This window comes from Melanotaenia boesemani, chromosome 5 (assembly GCF_017639745.1).
Source record: "Melanotaenia boesemani isolate fMelBoe1 chromosome 5, fMelBoe1.pri, whole genome shotgun sequence".
NCBI classification, from domain to species: Eukaryota; Metazoa; Chordata; class Actinopteri; order Atheriniformes; family Melanotaeniidae; genus Melanotaenia; species Melanotaenia boesemani.
Window position 1 is genome coordinate 26,768,387 of NC_055686.1, and position 23,650 is coordinate 26,792,036.

Below are 23,650 nucleotides of genomic sequence, written 5' to 3' on the forward strand. Positions count from 1 at the left end.
ACACAGGATCAGCAGAGTTACTGACAGTGGAGACTATAGCTGCCAGGGAAGAAGAGACGAGTTTTATTTAACACAGTGGAGTGATGTCGTCTCAGTAACTGTATCAGGTAAGTTGGACATCTTTCATCATGTTAGAGTTCCCACCAGGTAAAAACATTAAGAATATTTTTGCTTTCTTGGTGGCACTCAGTAATTCTTATTGTTTCAAAGGATTATTTATATTGAGACAGGAAACTTAATAGTACATCGGTAATTTATTAAGTACTACAAAGTTATTTGAAAAAAGGAAAAATACGGAATCGATCTGATCTGTAATACCTCATTAATAAAAATATATGTAATTGACTGATGCAGTTAAATCTCTACCACGTAACACGGTTGTGTAGTAGTAATGTACAGAAACAGATGATACTTCATTTATCTGCTTTTTATTATTATATTTATTTAAATCAAATCCCTGTATATCTGACCTGATACCTAATAATGTTTCTTTAGGACAGTGTTGGATCTCATGAGCACAATGAAATGTATCTTTAGTTAATTATTGAAAACTTAACAACAAACAGAAATGATTTCATTTATTAAAAGTGATTTTCTTTAATAAAGAGACATCCATCTGACTGCTGCACAGTTTCTCTAATTCCACTGAACTAAGTATTAAAATAATTTAACCCTTAATTTGTATTTTAATTGAATAGTTTATTTGAACCAATGTCCATCCATCCATTTTCTCCCGCTTATCTGGAGTCGGGTTGCCCAGACTTCCCTCTCCCGGGCCACATTCATCAGCTCATCTGGAGGGATCCCGAGGCATTCCCAGGCCAGCCAAGAGGTGTAGTCCATCTAGCGTGTCCTGGGTCTTCCCTGGGGCTTCTCTCCGGTGGGACATGCCCGGAACACCTCACCAGGGAGGCGTCCAGGAGGCATCCTAACCAGATGCCCAAGCCACCTCATCTGGCTCCTCTCGATGCAGAGGAGCAGCGACTCTACTCTGAGCTCCTCCTGGATCACAGAGTTTCTCACCCTAAGGGAGAGCCCGGCTCCTTGCGGAGAAAACTCATTTCAGCCGCTTGTATTCGCGATCTTGTTCTTCCGGTCACTACCCACAGCTCATGACCATAGGTGAGGGTAGGAACGTAGATCGACCGGTAAATCGACTGCTTTGCCTTTTGGCTCAGCGCCTTCTTCACCACGACAGACCGATGCAGAGTCCGCATCACTGCAGACGCAGCACTGATCTGCCTGTCAATCTCCCGCTCCATCCTTCCCTCACTCGTGAACAAGACCACGAGATACATGAACTCGTCCACTTGGGGCATGACCCTATTGCAGACCCAGAGAGAGCACTCCACCCTTTTCCGGCTGAGGACCATGGTCTCGGACTTGGAGTTGCTGATTCTCATCCCAGCTGCGTCACAATTGTCTGCTGATCACTCCAGTTAGAGCTGAAGATCACGGGCCGATGAAGCCAACAGAACCACATCGTCTGCAAAGAGCAGAGACCCAATTCTGAGGCCACCAAACCGGATCCCCTCAACACCTCGGCTGCTCCTAGAAATTCTGTCCATTAAAGTTATAAACAGAATCGGTGACAGAGGGCAGCCTTGGCAGAGTCCAACCCACACTGGAAATGATTCTGATTTACTGCCAGCAATGCGGACCAAGCTCTGACACCGGTCGTACAGGGACCGGACAGCTTGTACAAGCGGGTCCGGCACTCCGTATTCCCGGAGTGCACCCCACAGAAGTCCCAAGGGGACATACTCGAGTGCATTCTCCAAGTCCACAAAGCACCTGTAGATTGGTTGGGTAAACTCCCATGCCCCCTCAAAGACCCTGAAGAGGGTGTAGAGCTGGTCCACTGTTACACAACTGTGACAAAAACCACACTGCTTCTCCTCAATCCGAGGTTCGACTGTCCAACGGACCCTCCTCTCCAGCACCCCTGAATAGACCTTACCGGGGAGGCTGAGGAGTGTGATCCCCCTGTAGTTGGAACACACCCTCCGGTCCCCCTTTTTGAAGAGTGGGATCACCATCCCAGTCTGCCAGTCCAGGGGAACTGTCCCTGATGTCCACGTGATGCTGCAGAGGCGTGCCAGCCAAGACAGAACCTACAGCATCTAGAGCCTTAAGGAACTCTGGGCGGACCTCATCCACCGGGGCTCTGCCACCGAGGAGCTTTTTAACCACCTCAGCAACCTCAGCCCCTGAGATAGGAGAGCCAGCACCAGCTACCCCAGACTCTGCTTCCTCATTAGAAGATGTGTTGGTGGAAAAAATGTAGACATTTTAAACACATATAAAATTTTAATACAAAACTGAGAAATGTTATTCAGAGTTAAGAGTCAACAAGGTCCAACATGTTTTCATTCAGATAAAATCTCTCTCCAGCAGATAAACCCCGGCCTGTCCTCTCTGTGTCTCAATCATGGCTGATTCCTGGATCCTCAGTAACTCTGAGATGTGAGATTAAACCTCCGTCTGCAGGATGGAGGTTCTACTGGTATAAAGCTGTTCCTGATCTGTTAAACAACTGGTACAGTTATGATCTGCTGCCTGGTAGCACTGCTGGGACTGAACATGATTCCTACATCATTCATGGACAAACACACACAGCAGGATATGTGTGTAGAGCTGGAAGAGGAGACCCAGAGTATCACACTGATTACAGTGAAGTAAAGTTTCTCTGGTCTGCAGGTCAGTGTGTTTCTGTCCTCTCAGTGAGGATCAGTTATGTTTTCTAGATTCAACACTTTATTGTCATTGTAATAATATTGCAGAGCTCACTTTCATTCTAATATTTTTCTCTGTGACTGAAACTATCTTTAAAAGCAAATTGTTTAGATGTACACAGCATATTATTTAAAACTAGCGCTGGGCATAGATTAAAATTTTTAATCGCGATTAATCGCATTACATGCTGCGATTAATTACGATTAATCGCATCGTTACGTGCAAAATGTCTCTTTCCTTTAAAAAAAGGCCTACAGCTATAAAAAGAAAATGCAGTAAGTTTTGGTTTACAAACACGACATCAGGGGTCTCCAACCTGCAACTCTGGAGCTGCAAGTGTCTCTCTGGACCTTCCACTATGCCTCTAAATACGTGGCTAAAATATTTTTTTAAAATCTATCCTTCTTGTCATTAGGTTGGAAACCATGGACTTTTTTTCCTTTCTTTTACATCATTTTCCACAAATATCTATATTCCTTAGCAGAAAGTCTGTCTATCCTCTTTTTTTATATAGGTTATATGTCTTTCTTTATCTTAAAACCTTAAAAATGGAAAATAAAAATGTGGTTCTTCAAAAATAACAAACATCCTATGGTGGCTCTTCATTAAAAATATATATTAACTTGCCTGTTTGAAAAGTCTCGTAACATTTGCGTCTCTAAAGTAGTTTTATTTAGCTGGCTGAGGGAAAAATGGCTCTTTGGATTGGAAAGGTTGCAGACCCCTGCACTAAACACATAAACAGGTTTAGCAGCAATTTGTAGATAAAATATTTCTTCATATATATTTATAAAATCAAAAATTTATGACAAAGAAGGATGAAATGTTCAGGATTCACTAACTAAAAGGTAAAAAGTCAGCAGGATGAATTTAAAGCTGTGAAGCTGCTTCCTTCTAAACACAGAAGGAACAATATGTGATGAATATCAGCATCAGGTGAACAGACAGAAAGCAGGATTAGAATCTTGCAGCTTCTAGATGGTGAGGAGAGAGAAATATTCACAATATGCACAACAACTTCCATCCATGCACCTTCAGTGTTTCATTATCCAGGTTTCTGGCCTATAATTTCTCTAAACTTTAATTTTCAGCCTCCGCTACCGGGAGTTAAGGGTTAACATCTTGTTCCGGGTGTAGCGTCAGGTCTGTAGATGTAACTCTAAACATGTGTGGTATCCACAGAAAGTCCAGCATCTCAGCTACCAGCTCAGTAAACTATTTCTATCACCAACAAACACAGTTAAGACAAAGTCTTAAGACACAAAGTCCGAAAAATATGTAAACACAAATTTTGTCTCCCCGTGTCCACCCCAAGGCATGAACATGAACAAACGGCTCCTCTACTGAAAGCTCACATCTCACAGATTCTACAGCTAGAAGTTTCATGTCGCTATGACCAAGATTCACCGAACCAGAGGCAGAAGAAGACCCGATTTATGCTTCACGTTTGTAAAAGTCAGAAAGCATGTCTTACCTTTGTTGTCTTGCATAAATTAAAACCACATTTATTAACAAAAATAATAATAAAAAAGTTTCCCGTCCAAAAATTACGATGTTCTGTCCATCTGCATGTATTTTGACAAAGAGAAACGTCGGTTCTTTTTTTTCTTCTTCCTGTTCCAGACAGAAAACCTCTCTTTATTTTAATAAACCTGCTCTCTCCTGATCACGTCAGACGCACCGCTGCAGCAGGGAAGGAAGACATGGATGCCATGTTTCTGTCATCAAAGCCAGCGGCCAGCAAAAGAAAAAAAAATAAATCAATTAACGAGCAATTAAAAAAATTAACGGCGTTAATTAAGCTTTGCGTTAATTAATCGTTGCATTAACGTGCGATTAGCGTGTTAACATGCCCAGCACTATTTAAAACATTTTGAAAAATGTTCATAAAATCCCAGTTTGATAATCTGGTTGACATGTGAGCTCTAATCTTCAGAACTAAATAAAATATAAACTAAAGGAATATTTGTAATGAGGCATTTTTATATTTTAAAGTGTTTTATAGAAATCTCATTACATGTTTGTTTTTCAGATGTTCATCCAGCAGCGTCTCTCACAGTGAATCCTGACAGAGTTCAACACTTCACATCTGACTCTGTTTCACTGAACTGTGGAGGAAACTCTGCTGAGTGGAGAGTGATGAGCTTTACAGAAACACATCATCTGTCACGCTGCTCCTCCTGGGGGAGAATGACTGGATCCTCATGTAACATGAACATGAACTGGTACCACAGTGGAGTTTACTGGTGTGAGTCTGGATCTGGAGAGTTTGGCAATGCAGTCAACATCACTGTACAGGGTATGTTATGATGTCTGCTTTTTCTTTCACTTTTTCTCATAACTGAACATCACTTTTCTTTATCGTTACTTGGGCATGCCATATGTATGTTGCCTACAGATATATTTAGAATATGTTAATTATTACTTCTGGAGTCTCTGGTGCTACTCTTTTAATTAATGTTTTACATTAATCTTAACGAATATCAGTAATTGTCTGATTAAAAAATAATGAATAATAATCAGTCAGCGTTTTTCTCTTTATCCTGCTAAAATTTATTATCTTTAATTAATTTTTGCAAAATAAATCCATCTCTGTTACACAAATTAAATATAAATCCATTCTTTAAATAAACCACTGTCTCTTCCATCACCAAAAAGCAGCATCAGATTCTGGACTGTAGGTTTTACTTCATTCACTTCATCTCTTCACAAAATAATAGAACAATAAATATTTCTTCTTCCTGATGAATTCCTCAATATTTGTGTCATTGTGCTGTTCCTTAAGATTGGGGATGGGCGTAGCAATTCTTTGTTGATCATTATTTTATAAGCATCTCTTCTTAGTCTTAGTATAAGTTTTATTCATATTGCTTTTGCAATGAAGAAGTTAATGCTCCTTGTACAATTATGTAATTCTCCCTTAAAGGTAAACTAACAGCATCACCCACCCCTACTTAAGATTGTCATATGAATATTTTCAGTTAAATAATGAATAAATAATGCCACAAAAAGCTGTCAGATCTGGAACTATGTAAAATGTGTCAATTGGGATGTTTTGTAGTGGAACAGAACAGATCTATTTACAAAAAAAGCTCAAAATAGTTAATAAAGTTTTATCACCAATATTGAAAATAAGTTATGTTACTATTTAGTTTAGAGCTAATGAGTCTTCAGTCAACAGTTTTCATAGAGAGAAACGTCCCTGAATTTGTCCTCATCATGATGATCTCATAGATCGCAGCTTCTTTATGATCTATGAGGGTGTAAAACATATTTGGTTAAAGGTGGAGAGACACATGTAGCTGTTTCTCAAAACACAAAAATGTGTGTTTAAAAGGTTTTTAATTCTAAAAAAGTCAATTTGCTCTCATAAGTTATTTTCTCAATCCCTACACCAGCTGACCTCTGACTGAACTTAATATCCACTGACTTTTCTTTACAGATGATGATGATGGCGTCATCCTGGTGAGCCCCGTCCATCCTGTGACTGAGGGAGCTTCTGTCAGTCTGAGCTGCAGACGGAGAGGACAAAACACACTTTCCAGTGTTTCTTTCTATCACAATGACAAACGTCTCCAACATGATGGCAGAGAGGAGCTGAACATCTCTGCAGTGTCACAGTCAGACGAAGGTTTCTACAAGTGTCAACATGCAGGAAAGACGTCACAACAGAGCTGGATGTCAGTTACAGGTGAGATTTAGTTTTTACATGATTTGTCATGAACAACTAATGTAATTCTTTATTCTGACATGTTTACAGTGTTTATGTGTTGTAATGTGTTTACTTGTGTATGAAAATAAACATGATGCTCAAACAGTGATTGCATTTGATTTTGATGTCACCTCATTTTTGCTGAAATGTCTGTGTCAATTTCAGTTGAAATGACTTAGTAAAATGTATTAATATCAGTCCATCATGTTATTCACAGCCGCTGTGTCCAGACCTGAAAACTCTTCATTTCTTCTGCTGCTGATTGTTGGACTAGTTGCTGGAATCGTGTTTATTTTACTGATCTTACTTTGTTGGTACAGAAGGTCTAAAGGTGAGGTCTTTTCTTCTGATTTTAGCTTGTTCAGATACAACAACTACTTAAGAGATTAACAGCAGCTCCACATCTTAACAAGATTTTTCTTCTTTTTTTGTGAGAAAAGGTGTTGCTGCAGAGCAGACGATCCACCAGTATGAAAATCAGCAGCATTCTTACTCCTCTCTCCTCCACGGTCAGTCTTTCATCTTTTTCAACTATATTTATCAACCACTTTTTACTTGTTTAATCTGGGATAGTTTGAATTTAACCTCTAGGACTTCATTAATTACATGGAAATATATTACTTGAGTCCACTCAGAAGTTTATTCAGCTTTCTGATCAGATTAACTTGATACAGTCGTCACATCTGCTTGTTTTATGAATTTTACATCCTCTTCATAAAATGGAAACAGACATGTTATTATCCAGTCTTTCATCTTGTTTTGAAGATTCTTACAACTATCTGAAACACAGTTAGCAGAAATACTAAAGTTGCATTATTATCTAGAATGTGGATGTATTGATGTAGAAAAAAGACAGACACTAATTTTCCTGATAAAATGTGCTGACATGGTGACTCTGAGCTGCTTTAATCACCTGCAGCCAGATGTGCAGCTGTTTACAGCTGAGTTTTCTTGACCTGCTGGTCTGGTTCATGATCACCACAAGTATTTTCTAACTTTAGCTTCCTGATGTTAGCTACCCCAGCACTGTTTCCATGTATATGTCATAGTTACAGGGCTTGTTTTGAGTTATTTAGTCTTTGGTGATATTTCCTGTCATTAAATGTAATGAAGTCTTCTTACCTGCATATTTATAGTCATTCTTACACTGGACGACCTTTTCCTACCATGTTTCATACTCCTAGTAGCAGTAGTTTGTATCTGTGCTAACACGTACGTTATGAAGGAGCAGGAAGTATTCTCTGAGTACATTATGTGCTGCATTCACTTGCACTTGGACATCTGAGATTCACTAGATGTGAAGGTCAATTCGCACTGGAGATTTGATAAAATTTGATTATGTAAATTTTGGGTAGCATCTCAGGGCCAGACATGCTTTGATACAAACTTTATTTAAATAAAATACTTTAGTAGAAGTCAGAATGACAGACATGAGGTGACCAAAGTAACTGTGTTGGGTTTATTTTCTGACCTACAGGAGACATTTCTATCTATGAAAGAATCAGAAGCTCTGAAAACTCTGCAAATGGTGCAGTATAAACTTTGTTTGATATAAACCACACACTTTTTTTGAAATTATGCTATAACTTTAGTTAACTTTATAGCCATTAATCACAGTATTGTTTCAGGTCAACGAGAACTGGATTGCGATAACGTGACATCTCGGACTCAGAAATCTTGACCAGTGGTGTGAGTATACGATATATGAACCATTACAGTTATTGCTTTGTTACATAGATTTACTTGTTGCACAAAATAACAAACATAAACAACAAAGACTACTGATAAAGAAAAGAAATAACCAAAAACGAGAAGATGTCACGAATGGTGGCGGAGGTGAGGACCCAAAATGCAGGCAGATGAGGCAGGACACAGAATTGGTGCAGGCAAAAGGGTTTATTTTCCAAAACCTCAGGAACGAGGAAATGCACGTTACAGGGGATGAACCACATACGGATCTGGCAAGGGTAAACTGAAAACCATGAAGTATATATGCGCAGAGGGAGTAATAAGAGCAAGTAGACCAGGTGAACTAACGAGCCAGAAGCAGAAACCACAGGAACACAAGAGAGAAAACAAGAAAACTGAACCAAACGTGACAAAACCCAGAACTATAAACCAAAACTCAACACAAAAACTAAAACATGACACAAACAATGATCCTAACAGAAAACTAGACACAAAAACCAGAACTAGAAACCAAGATCAAAACAGAACATGACAAACCAAAACCATGATCAAAATCTAACACAAACCAAAAAACACAACAAAACCCAGGAACCATGACAGTAGACTGAAATCAGAAAAACAAAAGAATAAGCTCTTTCTTTAACTTGGTTTGTTTTTTTCAACATACCAGGTGGAGCTTGCAAGGAGGCTGTGTTTACCATATCAGACATGCTGGTTTGCTAAAGATCAGACACAGCTTGGACTCCATTTGAATATTAGCATCCAATTTATACATATAAAAAACACCTCTGTTTATTAGCTTGTCTTTAAACATTCTAATTTTGACATTTGTGAAGCACATTTGTAATTCATATGTAACTGACAACTATTACTAGTGATGCACAGGTACAGACGATGATATTCAGACACATGGAATAGGATGGACAGCGATAGAAAAGCATGGTCCATCCATCCATCCATTGTCTGCTGCTTATCCGGAGTCGGGTTGCAGCTGCCTAAGCAGGGAAACCCAGACTTCCTTTTCCCTGTCCACATTCACTAGCTCATCCAGGGGAATCCCGAAGCGTTCCCAGGCCAGCCGAGAGATGTAGTCCATCCAGCGTGTCCTGGGTTTTCCCCGGGGCCGAAGCTGCGTTCTGCTTAGCCTGCCAATATCTGCTGCCTCTGGAGTCCCACAGGCGAAAAAGGCCCGATAGGACTCCTTCTTCAGCTTGACGTCATCCCTTACTGCTGGTGTCCACCAACAAGTTTGGAGGTTACCGCCACGACAGGCATTAACGACCAGCTGCGGCTGGCCGCCTCAAAAACAGAGGCCCGGAACACAGCCCACTCGGACTCAACGTCGTCTGCCATGGTTGAAGCTCTGCCAGAGATGGGAGTTAAAACTCCTTCTGCAAAAGGACTCAGACACTGCCAGACATTCCCAGCAGACCCTCACAACACGCTTGGGTCTGCCAGTCCTGACCGGCATCCTCCCCCACCATCTGAGTCAACTCACCACCAGGTGATGATCAGTTGACAGCTTGACCCATCTCTTCACCTCGAGTGTCCAAGATATGTGGCCGCAAGTCCGATGATACGACTACAAAGTCGATCGTCGAACTGTGGCATAAAGGGTCCTGGTGTGGACACTCTTATGCCTGAACAAGGTGTTTGTTATGGACAATCCATGATGCGCACAGAAGTCCAACAACAAAACACCACTTGGATTCAGATCAGGGGGGCCATTCCTCCCAATCATGCCCGTCCAGGTATGGCAGTCATTGCCCATGTGGTCATTGAAGTCCCCCAGCAGAACGAGGGAGCCCCTGGACACCCCCTCCAAGGACTCCAAAAAAAGGATGAGTACTCTCAACTGTTTTTTGGTGCATAAGCACAAACAACAGTCAAGACCCCCCCCCCCCCCCCCCCCCCCCCCCCCCCCCCCCCCCCCCCACCTGAAGGTGGAGGGAGGCTACCCTTTCGTCCCCCAGGGGAAAACCTCAACATACAGGCACCAAGTCGGGGGGCAATGAGCATGCCTTCACCTGCCTCTCACTTGGAACAACTCCAGAATGGAAGAGGGTCCAGCCCATCTCAAGGACAGTGGTTTCAGAGCACAAGCCATTGAGGATCAGAACGCCAGGGTCCCGCCTCTTGCAGCTGCCCAACTCACACTGCACCCATCCCCTATGACCCCTCCTGCAGGTGGTGAGCCCACGGGAGGAGGGGGGGGCATGTCACCATTTCAGGCCGAGCCCGACTGAACCGTATGGACAAAGGCCCGGCCGCCTCCGTGCCCCACCTCCAGTACTGGCTCCAGAGGGGGGGGGGGGCCCGGTGACCCACGTCCTGGCAAGGGAAACCTGGGTCCATGGTTTGTCGTCATCATAGGTGTGTTTTGAGCCACACTTCATCTGGTCCCTCCACTAGACACCTGTTTGCCATGGGTGACCCTATCAGGGGGATAAAGCCCCCGACAACATAGCCACTAGGATCATGAGGACACGCAAACATCTCCACCACAGTAAGGTGGCAGCTCAGGGAGGAGAGAGAAAGCAGAGTAAAGGGTAAAAATAAAGAGATAAAAGTCTGGAGATGGACAAAATAAACCAAAACAACTAATTTGTAGTAGGAAGAAATAAAAATTAATTCTGAATTTTAATAAAGGAGCAATACTTTGAGCCCTTCTCTAAATTCAGTTTTACCTGGATATTTTATTTATTTTCAATTTACATGAAAACAGAGCACACAAACCCAGACAGAACAAACCATTAAAAAAAAACAAAAAAACATTTAATTTTTAAATATTGACTTTTTCTAACCAGTACACTACAGGGTGCTTTCATAGAAAAAAATACCCAATTTTCCAACTTGGTGATTATTCGTCTAACAACATTCTACTTTATGAGATTAATATTAGCTTCTTTCTTAAATGATAAATTAAGGGGACAGTTTTTGGAAGAAAATGAGGCCTTAAATGCAACGGAGACGTCTGCTGTCTTTCTACCCTCACTAAAAAATATTTTAGTCGTAGTTGGTTTAAAGCACATTTTCATATGAATATCATTTAATTCTTTTTGGTTACTCATAAAAACTTACTTTTGTACATTCATTTGACTTGCAGTCAAGAAAATTGTTGAACCATTTTAGTTGAATTGCTTTGATTTGTAACAAGTGGTTAAGTTAATTTGATCCAATTTAGTTTAGGTTAGTTCAACTTGACATTTCGACCTACCCAGACAATCCATGCAATTGTGCAAAGACCCATGGGAAACGCAAAATTAGCTGAAATGTAACCTTTTATGATTACTACCCTATAAATTTTTATTATGTGCTTCACTGCCTGTGTTATGTTTATGTTCAGGAAAAGTTTGGGTCCGAAGACCTGGAGACTAATATTTATTTGGTCATGAAACAATCAATAGTTGTTATTCTAAAGACACAAAACATTTCTTTTTACAACAGGTCTGAAAGTTTATTACAAAATTATGCATTTTTTGTTTAAAGGTTCAGTTCATCCCAGTTGCTATTATACCTGCTAAAAGATATAACAGAAAATATCTGGTCTTTGGTGTCCAGTTCTCACTTTGTTGTAGGAATTTGAAAAAAAAAAAAACACTTCTGTCTCAAAACTGTCAAAAAACAAATTGGATTAACTTAATTAAGTTATTTGTTACCCAATGAAAACAAATGAACTTGGTTAAATTATTCTCTTTTTACAGTGAAAAATAGTGAAGAAGGCAATAAATGCCAGTAAGAATTTAATTTCTAGTTGATCTCGGGGAAGAGATTGAGTCACACAGTGGTGGATCTAGAAAATTTTACATGGGGGCAAAGGAGTGGCAAGAGGTCTAGCCAGGGTGGCCAGGGGTGTTTGATGTCATAGATGAAAATCCCTTACTGTATCTATTTAAAATTGAGTAAATTAAAAGATCTATGAAAACACTTTAAAATTATTTACGTCTAATAAGATGAAGAACATTTTTAGGCCCAAATGAAAACAAAGATTCCTTTCCTTCCTTCCTTTTAGATTCCTAAAAAAGAAAAATTCCAAAAATATTATTTAAATTACTGCACAGTACAGATATGAGCTACTTGTTTTAGCAAAACTGAAGGTGACCATTATTGTGCTGTTGGAAAACATTTCACAAACATCTAAATTTTTCTCTCTGAAGTGAATATTGATGACATATAGGTTCCTCAATGATCATCTTTTCATTTTGATATTTTCTAAAAATAAATTAATATAGACTGACTATTATCAAGTATTATCAAACAGTTTTAAGGTGTTTCTTCCATTATTGGATCTGCATAATATTTTATTATTGTTACTGACAAGCCTCAAAGTCGGGGGTCTGTTGTCCCCCCTTGCCCCCCTGTTGATCTGCAACTGGTCTCACAGTCAAAATTCCAAGACATATTAGACAGGGTTTGTTGATTCTTTACATGATGCACATGATGTGTTCCTCTAAGCCATTGTCTCTTAAATGACCTCAAACCCTCATATTTAAACAATTATGTAGTTTTCCTCAGGATGAGCTTATCAACTGGTCATCTGTTAAATGTCCCAACATTTCCCACTGCATTATTTATCTGTATTAATTAAATGAAGTTTGAATTTCTTATAAAATTTCACATGACCGTGTTATTATGATGACCAATTTAACACGTTTGACTGCAACTATTTAAATCCAGATTGACAGAAAAAAAACAATACTCAGCAGTAACTATTTATCTGGTTTTTGCTTGTTTTTCAACAACTAAATTTAATTCACTTCAAGTGATAAAAACAGTATGTATGAAGGAGACCATTTTAATAAGAACTGCTGCAGTTTATTATTAGCTACAATATACAAACAGTCTCTGACATAGTTGTACTTTATTTTTCTGTTTTCCAGCTGTTTAAGGAGAGGTCATCAACAAAACAGAAGCTCAGAAGAAACACTGGACACATTGTTTGGCCGCAGAGCTCAATAAATTCACCTTCACCAGGTCCGCCTTTAAAATCTGCTGCATCTCAGCAGACACGTTCATTTAACTCTGTATTTGAAGCTGTGCTTTTTAGACTGGAGATTAACTATAGAGTGAACTGTATTAGTCAGTGTTGTTTCTGTTTTACAAACACACTCAAGTCCAAATCCACTTGAGCACTGCTGCTCTGGGTTTGATATCAGTGTGTTTTCTTACACCCCCTCTACATTCCCTCTGACAGTACAAGAGACTTTATGTGCTGCACTGACTGCATCTTTGAAGGTAAAATCCAGCAGGTGTATTCATCCTGCTGCAGCCCAACTTCCCAGCTGTTGTTTTCTTTGATATGAATGTGTATAATGTTTTTGTAAATAAAACCAATATTTCTCTAAAATTGATCATTTTCAATTTGATGTTGTGGGACACAAGCTGGTTGGTAACAATGAAATCAGTAATGAGCAGACAGAGTCTACAAGATCCTTTCATGATCTGATCTGGATCTCAATTCAAACCAGATCCAGGTGTAGTTTGGATCCACTTTAAAAAAAATTCCAAACAACAGATTTTTATCTGGACCTGGCAACTTTAGCGTCTCTCTAAGGTTATGCATTATTTCCATGTCCAACGATTCCCTACCTGCCTGTTTGTTCTTTGTGTTCTATTTTCTTCCTTTCACTTTTTTTTTGTTGTGTTTGGGTTTTTTTCTTTTTGTCTTTTTCATAAACACAAGTAAAATATAAAAAAATATGTAAATGAATTTATACCGCTCAAAGTTTTAATTATCGAAATTGATTCTCTTTTTTTGATGCAGTGCTGTAAATCTGGAGCATTGACTCGTATTTAACTGTGAGGTTTTATTTATTCCAGACAAACTTTACCAGACAAAGATTCCTTTCTCTAATCAGATTGATTGGAGAGACTGTCTAAACTGTATTTTTCAGGTAACTGTCAACTTTAGACATTAGCAGTTTGTCTACATAGGTTGCTATGGTAACTTAAGCCCCAGTTTCCACAGGTGCTGGTTGGATAAGAGTGGGTTGGGATGCATTTTCTTTGCATTTCCACATGTGAAAACTGCCTCTTATTGAATCATTCTATAAGTAACCATTGAAAACCTAAGAAAGTTTATTGGTGTCTAATTCTATAAAGCTCACCCAAACATGGTGAGAATAGTCTGTAGGAGATAAAGCTAGAGAAACAGCCTAGGTCACTTTCTGTAACTGCACTATAAACATTATGCCTCAGTTCAAACTAAATTAATAAATGGTCTAACATCTTGTTAAGTTTACAGTTTATTTTTCTATCTTAAGATAAACCAAGTTAAAAATATGCTAGTTTCTAATCATGCCTTACTTAAAATAAACATTACATGTATTTATGTCACTGCATGTCTGTTTCACATACCTCTGAACTAAACATGAACATATTATCACATACCTGAAAGGAACTTAAAAGTTCAAGGTGACTTTGTTTTCTGGCCCCAGAAAGTTTTATCAGAGTTTATTCAGCTTTCTATCAGATTCACATGTACAGTCATCACATCTGGTTGTTTTATAACTTTTACAACCTTTTAATAAAATCGAAACAGACTAGACAGAGATGGTTCTTACAACTATCTGAAACACTCAGGACAATGAGGAAAAATACATATAAATGTTTTATTACCTCTGCTGCAACTTTAACAATGTTGAATTAAACAAGATCAAAACCAGAGGCAGATCTAGAAAATGTTTTGATGGTGTGGGGTAGACAGTAGTGATGGTGAAATGAAGCCCTGCAAATGTGTTAAGTCTTTCTGGCCAATTGCATTGCCAGATGTGTCATTAACTGAGGCCCCACTTAACAGCTTATTTGGTGGTACTGACATCTGCTGGCCATTTGACATCCAGCAGTCCACCTGACAATATGTAAACTACATACCAGTGGATGAACATAATGATACAACTTTATGGTAAGTTAATCAATAAATATATTAAAATATATTAATAAAGTCATATCTATCTATGAGTGAGTGATGTTGACGCTGTAGGTGACATATTTCCGGTGAGACGGCAGATACAAACCAGACGCAGTCGAACATTTATTCATTAATTCAGTTTTGTTTTCAATCAATCAATCAATCAACCTTTATTTCTATAGCACCTTCTCATACCCCAGGGTACCCAAAGTGCTGTACAGATAAAATGACAACAAATAAAACATCAAATCATAGTAAAACAAGCAGTTTAAAACAGTAAAATAACAGATAAAAATATAATTAAATTAAAAGACCTAGCCTAATGATCCTGCTCTCTAGGGTTAAAAGCCAAAGTAAAGAGATAAGTTTTCAAAAGACATTTAAAATTGTTCAGATCTTTGGCAGACCTCACAGATAGAGGAAGTCCATTCCAAAGTTTTGGAGCCACCACGGAAAAAGCTTTGTTTCCCCGAGTGACTAACCGAGTACTCGGGACTACTAACCTCAATTGATTTTCCGACCTCAGTGCTCTACCAGGACGGTGGTGGTGTAGCAACTCGGACAGATGAGGAGGTGCTAGACCATGTAAACATTTAAAAGTCAAGAGTAAGAGTTTAAAAGAAATTCTAAAAGCAACAGGCAGCCAGTGAAGGGATCACAGCACTGGTGTAATGTGCTCCCGCCGTCTAGTACCCGTTAGTAAGCGGGCAGCTGAGTTTTAAATCAGCTGAAGACGGCGCAGAAGAGATTGATCAATCCCACAATAAAGGGAATTGCAGTAGTCCAGTCTAGAGAAAATGAAAGTGTGAATAACCCTTTCTAGGGCATCACGGGGAAGGTAAGGTTTAATTCTACTGATAAGCCTCAGCTGATAAAAGCTAGACTGGACTACTGCACAAACCTGCCTGTCAAATTTGAGGTTAGGATCAAATAAAAGACCAAGGTTTTTAATAAAAGAATGAATAAATAAGTCCAGGGTACCAATAACACTGCTGCATCCTGCCAGCAGGTCAGATTTACCAAAAATAATGACCTCTGTTTTTTTGCTGTTTATACACAGGAAATTTCTCTCCATCCAAATTTTAATGTCCTGCAAACACTGTTGAAGATTTTTAATGCAATGATCTTCTGCAGATTTAAAAGATAAATAGATCTGAATGTCATCGGCATAACAGTGAAAAGAGACTCTATATTTTTTTAAAATAGACCCCAGAGGAAGCAAGTCAATCAATAATATGTGAAGAAATGCAAATATAAAACAAAGTCCACTTTTCATAGCATCAGACTGTATCACTTGTCTTCACATTTTCAATACAGGCATCATAACAGTGAACATTACAGACCTATGTCTGTAGCATCAACTGGGAGTGGAGCATACTCCCGTGACAACATAAGTTGTTGTGCATAAGCATGTGAAATTGCTCGAGAAATCATGGATTTAAGACATGGAATCACACAAGAAATCAGAATGCAAATCAGAATCAATCCTGATAGGAATGGAGCGCACACCCTTAATATCACAGTCCACCATGGTCCACTAGTAAGCCATGACCAGAAACCCCACTCAGGGGGTGGCACACGATCCGCAGCCATACTGTCCCTGAGATTCTGCAGGCCAGCCATTGCCTGCGCTACATCTCCATTAACTTCATCAGGAATGTAGATACAGCAGGTGGTGGATCACCCTGAGGAAGGCGGCCTCTGCGGGCCACAAAGATATTGAGGTGAGAGATGTTAAACTGTGTCTTGCGGCAGTCACATCCCCCGAAACGGTACGGGTTGTACCCTCTGCTTGTGAGATAAGCAAAACATATGGCATCACAGTAGGTCATGGCTCGTGCATAAAGGTCAGATTGGCTGGATGACTTTGGTATGACTGAGCAAACATAGCAGTCGGTCTGGCTCTTCAAGGCGGCCAACATTTTGGCATACACATACCAGAGGTTGACGTCCTGTAGCTCCAAGGGGTTATGGTCTTTCCACAGGTGTGCATGATGGTGCACATACCTCTTGATCATTGTTTCCGGTAGCGGTGCAGGGTAGAACCATCTGTAGATTGTTGGCCACAGCAAGAATAATGCAAAGGACAAGGTGGTGAGACATGCTACAGTCACAGTGCACGCGTAGGTCCAGCAGCAGTGACGCCTTGGTCTACGTCTCTGCTCCAGATCCTCCATTTGTGCTGGTTTCTGAGTTAAAGGTGCTGCTTAAGGTGAAATGGGATCTGTTGGTTTCTTCACTGGCATTGATACGAATTATCACTAAAAGATAATCCCTATTTGTAGCCAGAGGCTGTGGGTTTTAATCACAGCCCTCCTTCCCCCACTCACAGCAGCCTTACTTTGCACTCAGAAGTTTGCAGTGACTGAGATGTATCCAGCTGGGTCTTTCCACTATCTTGACTGCCATAGGCGTTGTCAGTGTAATGGAAAATTTATTCATATACCCTTATAGTTTGTAGGTTACACTTTGTATGTCTGTGTATTTAGATAAGAACTCCTTCTCACACCTTCCCCCCTCTCTCATCCCCTTTGTATGTCTGTGTATTTAGATAAGAACTCCTTCTCACACCTTCCCCCCCCTTTCTCATCCCCCCAACAGATGTTGAGAGTTTAATGAGCTTCCTCCTTTGCACCCTTCACTCCGTAACATTTGTTAACAGCTATGTGAGAAATTTAAAACAATGACCTCCTACTGTGATGTTATCAGCTCATGCCTGGTATATTAACTAAGCTCACTTGTATCTGGCAGACTCTCGCAGACAAACTCCTTGGACTGTGTGACTCTCATTGCCGGCCGGCTCTTAATAAAACTACTTTGTTCGATTCTCACTTAGTGTGTGATCTTTGATAACTAAAAATTCCACAACAATTTGGCGTCACGAACAGGATATCTTGAGTGACTGACCGGAGGACCAGAACCCGTGATTGATCATCCTGAAGGATACTTCAGCCCCTGGGTCAGCCTTAACCATCAGGGGACGGCGGAGGAACTCCGTTCAGGCACCACTGATATCCAGAACGAAGTCTGCGTGTGGAGCAGCATCCAGAATCACACACGGTGAGAAGTTTTCATATCAGACTCCCATTTACTGCTCCTTTTCGCAGGGTCCCGCTATCTTGTGAGGCAAGGTAGATTACTATTCTATTGCGGTAGAGTAGAGTTAGTCCGGCACTGAGGTGAAAACTTCGGTGGTAATAATAGGCGTTTTAGTCAATTTTTGTGCCTGAGTTTGGGCTCCTCGAAGAAGAAAAATCCAGCAAGGAGACGTCCTAGCTGCATAATGGGAAACACAGCTGTGACGGGGAAGGAGAGTAAATGGGACTCCCAAATTTTAAGAGATATGAAAAAGAAATATGGACCTGACTGCACGGACTGCATGACTTACTGGACAAAGAAACATGGTTTTCCAGAGAACGGGAGTTTGAGTAAGAAGGAATTAGATAAGCTGAATGAGGCAGCACAGAAGGACTGGGATGAGAAAAAGAAAAAAAAGAAAATCAAGGCAACGGATGTAGAGAAGTGGGAACGGCATACTAAATGCATTGAAATGTGGAAAAATGAGAGTGAATGTAGGGTTAGGAAAGCTAATACTAAAGAAATGGGTGGGGGATTAGATATGACTGGAGATATAGGAAACAGGAGGGATAATGCATCCCTGCCTAGTGCACCTCCACCATATAATAATAATTTAGGACATTCACAACCCTCTCCATATCGTTCACTGCAGGAACGATTACAGGCGCTGAAGGTGGATCCAGATCTGGACTCCTGTCCCCCGGTGTTACAACAGCCCCAGCAGCCTCAGCAGCGTCGTCCAGAGGACCGACGGAGAGATGAGACATGAGACCAGACTGGCTAAGCTCCAACGTCAAGCAAAACACGCACAAGATGTCATGGATGAAAACAAGAAAAAAGCTGAATCCAAGAAAGAAAAACAGATGTCAACAGCCTTGACTCTGTTCACCTCCCAAAATCAGCCACAATCCAATAGGGATAGGAGAGGCAGAGGAAGGGGCAGAGGAAGACGAGAGAGGGGCGGCAACCAACAACAGCGTGGGGCATGTTATCGCTGTGGCCAATACGGACACTGGAAGGACGAGTGCCCTCGTGTTCATGGGCCCACCCACAAACAGAGAAACCAGCAGGCTGACTGAGGGGCGGACCCGGGAGACAGGACTCCAGAGGAGCTTTTTTCTCCACCCACCACAGTTTTCGCTGCAGCAACTGTTGAGGGAAGTGAAATGCACACACACACATACACACACACATACACTCATTTAGCTGCTATAGCTTATAAACGTTTTCCTTTGTTTACATTGTCTGTAAATAATCAACCAGTTTCTTTTATGGTTGACAGTGGTGCAACTCACTCAGTTCTTAAGACAGGCACCCTAAATCCCACTCCACCACTCAGTGGTAAGACTGTTATTTCTGTGTCTGCTGGAGGCCATCATGACAAAGAAAAATTCACGGTACCTTTAACCTGCTCAGTACAAGGTGAGCATCCATTTACACATTCCTTTCTTTTGTCCAAAGTTTGTCCTGTAAATTTACTGGGCCGTGATCTGATGTGCAAACTGGGAATTCAGATTTCCTCTGGGTCTCAGGGGCTGACCATATCATGTTCATCTTCTGACACTGAGGAAAAAGATTTAATGATGGTTAAATATAACCCAAGAGCTCCCTGCTATGCTTATCAGTGGAAAATGGGAAGCTCCCCTCTTTCTTCACACTGGCTGTCCCTCTGCAGAGCCAGAGTCTCCCCTGGGGCAGAGGTGATGAGGGAGAGGGAATTACATTGCACATCCTACATCTGTCCTGATGGGCCAGATCAGCAGTATGAAAAAATCTTTTTTAGGGACTGCTCTGACAAACTGACTGTGACATGTATGTTTTGGAATGAAAGTATGTGTGTTTTGTCTGTCTCACTAACCTCTGACCAACAGAAGTTGTTTAAACTTCACACACACCCACACGTGTCTCTTTCCAAGTCCCACTCAACTGAGTGGAAGGATTTGGGCCCCTTTGTTGCTACTGCTCTCAGAGAGTCTCAGTGGCAATCCACTCATGACTCAGCAGTTTTGTTTTCTCCAAGGCTGGGTGTGTTTAAGCAGAGCATGCTCTCTGTGATTCATTGCCAGAAAAGTGTTCAGTTGGTAGATGATGATTCTCTGACATGTTTATCTGCTGACTCACCCTTGCCACCTGTTCCCCCAGCCCTCTCTCAGGTTCCCTCTGATTTGTGGGCTACCTCTCCCCATGATGTGGGCCTGGTTAAGAACTGCCCCCCAGTAGTCATCACTCTGAAATCTGACTACCGCCCCTGCCAGAAGCAATATCCTCTCAAACCTGAAGCTTTGGAGGGTATTACACCTGTCTTTAATTCACATCTTAGGAGTGGTATTGTTGTTTCTTGTCCAAATTCGCCTGTTCGCACTCCTATTTTCCCAATCATGAAACCACGTAAACCACCAGCCAAACCTGACTGGCGTTTTGTCCAAGATCTCCAAGCTGTCAATAAAGCAGTTATTTCACGGGCCCCTATGATGCCCAACCCCCACACCATCGTGTCGCAGATTCCTCCTACTGCTACACATTTCTCCGTGATAGATCTGGCAAATGCTTTTACGTCTGTTCCTGTTCATCCAGACAGCCAATTCTGGTTCGCTTTTGAGTTCAATGGGAAACCATACACTTGGACCCGGCTTCCCCAGGGGTACTGTGAGTCCCCCACAATCTACAATGAGGTACTAAGAGATTCTCTTTCTTCTTTGCAGCTTCCACAGGGCGTAGTTTTATTAACTTACGTTGATGACCTTCTGCTCTGCTGTCCTTCTGCCTCCTTGTGTGAGGAGGCCACACTGGCCCTCCTCCTCCATCTTCATTCTGAGGGTCATAAAGCCAGTCTGCGTAAACTACAGTTCTGCCAGCCTCAAGTCATCTTTCTAGGGCATCACATTTCTGCCACCACCAAGGCCCTGACCCCTAAACGGATTGAGGCCATTCAGAAAGCACCAAAACCTGTTACCAAGAAACAGCTGATGTCATTTCTAGGTATGGTAGGGTTTTGTCGGGCCTTTATTCCACATTTTTCTGAACTTGAGGCCCCCCTGACTTCCTGTATACATGGTAAGAATCTATCTGCTCATGACCATTTCTTCTGGACCCCGGAGGCTGAGCAGGCTTTCCTGTCTGTGAAACAAGCGCTGTGTTCTGCTCCAGCCCTGGCTCTGCCAGACCCAGCCAAACCTTTCTTTCAGTTTGTTGATGAAAAACATGGTTTCATGTCTTCTGTTCTCCTTCAACAGCACGGCTCTCACAAGCGCCCGGTGGCCTATTACTCTTCCAAGCTCGACTCTGTTGCTGCGGGGCTTCCTGGCTGTCTGAGAGCTGTGGCTGCATGTGAGAAGGCTGTACTTGCATCACGTGACATTGTGGGATACAGTGAGCTAACTGTTTTTGTTCCTCATTCTGTATCCATCATTTTGCTCGAACAAAAGACTTCTCATCTGTCTGCAGCTAGATGGCTGAGATACACCACAGTTCTTCTCGATATGCCTAACATCACTATGAAACGGTGTACATCACTTAACCCTGCCACTCTTCTTCCTACCGCAGAAGATGGTGTTCATCACTGTTGTGAGACTGTTCTGTCTGAAATCTGCACTCCGAGACCAGATTTATCTGATGAGCCTCTTCTTAACTCTGATCTCATTCTTTTTTGTGATGGCTCCTCCTTCAGAGACCATTCTGGTAAGAACAGAGTGGGTTTTGCTGTCTGTGATGAGCATCAAGTTCTCCTCTCTGGCTCCCTCCCTTCACAATTCTCTGCTCAGACAGCTGAACTTGTTGCTCTCACTGAGGCCTGTAAATTCGCACAAGGTAAGTCCCTGACTGTGTATACCGATTCGCGTTACGCCTTTGGTGTAGTTCATGACTTTGGTGCGTTGTGGCGTCACCGTAATTTTTTGAAATCTGATGGTAAGCCTATTTTGAACTCCACACAGGTTGCGGCTCTCCTTGACGCTATTCTTCTTCCTTCAGATGTCGCTGTAGTGAAATGTCAAGCTCACACTAATGACACTTCCTCTGTTGCCCGTGGCAACGCCTTGGCCGACCAGACTGCTAAGCAGGCAGCTCTGTCAGCCTCGCCGCACATTCTCACCTCTTCTCCTCTCACAGAAGAGGATCACTCTCCTCCCTGTTCTCTGCAGGACATCCAGTCTTTTTCTACTCCAGAGGAACGCTCTGTCTGGAAGGCTAACTCCTGCACCCCTGATTCTGCAGGTGTATGGCGCTCTGTTGATGGAAAACCTTGCCTTCCTCGCCATTTCTTCCCCTGGTTTGCTAAGTTGTCACATGGGTTGGACCATGTGTCAAAAGGGGGGATGGTATCTTCCACAACATCTCTGTGGTTCACAAAAGGCTTCACTGTGGTGGCTGAAAATTACTGCAAAAAAATGTTTGATCTGTGCAGGCTATAACACCGCCCGCCCTCTTGCCTGCCCTCCAGCTGGTCATACACCACCTAATCAGCCTTTTGATCATTTGATGATGGATTTCATTGAGTTAACACCTGCAGAAGGTAAGAAATATTGTCTAGTTATGGTAGACATGTGGTCAAAGTGGGTTGAAGCTTTTCCAGCAAAGCATGCCACAAGTTCAGTCGTGGCTAAGGCTCTGGTGACCGAAATCATTCCAAGATGGGGGATTCCAGTTAAGGTCTCATCTGACAATGGTTCACACTTTGTAAATGCGGCCCTGAAAGAGGTAAGTGGACTATTGGGGTTCCAGCTTAAGACTCATTGTGCTTATCACCCGCAATCAGGCGGAGCAATTGAAAGAGAGAACGCCACTTTAAAAGGTAAGTTGGCTAAATGTTGTGAAGAAACAGGACTGTCTTGGCCAAAAGCCCTCCCACTCATTCTTATGCACATGAGAATGAGGAAACGTGCCCGGACAAATCTTAGTCCATTTGAGATTCTGTTTGGCAGACCTCCCTACACTGGTCTGGATCCTCCAGGACTCTCCGTGTCTACCACATACTGTGAAAGTAACATGCTTGCTTATTGTCAAAATCTGTCCAAAGTTCTCTCACAGGTGCAGAGTGTGGTGAAAGAGGCCCTGCCACGCCCAGCATCAGATCTGCTTCACTCCTTGGTTCCGGGAGATTGGATCTTGGTTCGAGAGACGAGGAGAAAGCACTGGCGGTCTAAAAGGTGGCTGGGTCCCTTCCAGGTCCTGTTGGTCACTCATACAGCCGTGAAGGTCGCTGAAAGGTCCACGTGGATTCACGCGTCCCACTGTAGAAGGTTTCAAAGTACCCCAACTCCAGCTGACCTCTCAACCACAGGGCAGAATAATCCCTGAGGCCAGCCCCGTGCGAGATGGTCCATTCTCCACGGGACAACATGAAGTACACCCAGACTGCCGTGAGGGGATGGTCGTGCGTCATCCTCTTCATCCTTATCACCTCCCTCCTCTGGTACCTGGATCCAACCGGACCTCACCTGACACAACGCACCCCAGCTTCGTCCCAACCTGCCAGATGACTGCAGGGGACAGAAGCACCCTCCCTCAGGAGGCACCGCCGAGATAAC

At 41.9% G+C, this 23,650-nt stretch overlaps 2 protein-coding genes and 1 long non-coding RNA gene across 3 annotated transcripts in view; 2 read left to right on the forward strand and 1 right to left on the reverse strand.

The window, feature by feature from the left end:
* LOC121639986 (Fc receptor-like protein 5) overlaps positions 1-23,650 on the reverse strand; it is a 907,115-nt gene that overhangs the window by 226,935 nt on the left and 656,530 nt on the right. The window lies entirely within an intron of this gene.
* On the forward strand, positions 6,165-6,950 carry LOC121640083. The gene is made up of 3 exons (XR_006010337.1): positions 6,165-6,427; positions 6,666-6,779; positions 6,889-6,950. It is a non-coding gene; the product is annotated as an uncharacterized LOC121640083 (long non-coding RNA).
* LOC121639990 (protein NYNRIN-like) lies at positions 20,483-23,617 on the forward strand. Its single transcript, XM_041985617.1, has 2 exons — positions 20,483-22,337; positions 22,528-23,617. Exons 1-2 carry the CDS (start codon positions 20,504-20,506, stop codon positions 23,418-23,420), a joined length of 2,727 nt encoding a protein of 908 aa, XP_041841551.1. The 5' UTR covers positions 20,483-20,503; the 3' UTR covers positions 23,421-23,617.

Coding starts and splice junctions, on each gene's coding strand:
- LOC121639990 (XM_041985617.1), top strand. CDS start 20,504: ATGAAACCACGTAAACCACCAGCCAAACCTGACTGGCGTTTTGTCCAA. Junction 22,338..22,527: donor CTGCACCCCTGATTCTGCAG/GTGTATGGCGCT, acceptor TGATCTGTGCAG/GCTATAACACCGCCCGCCCT.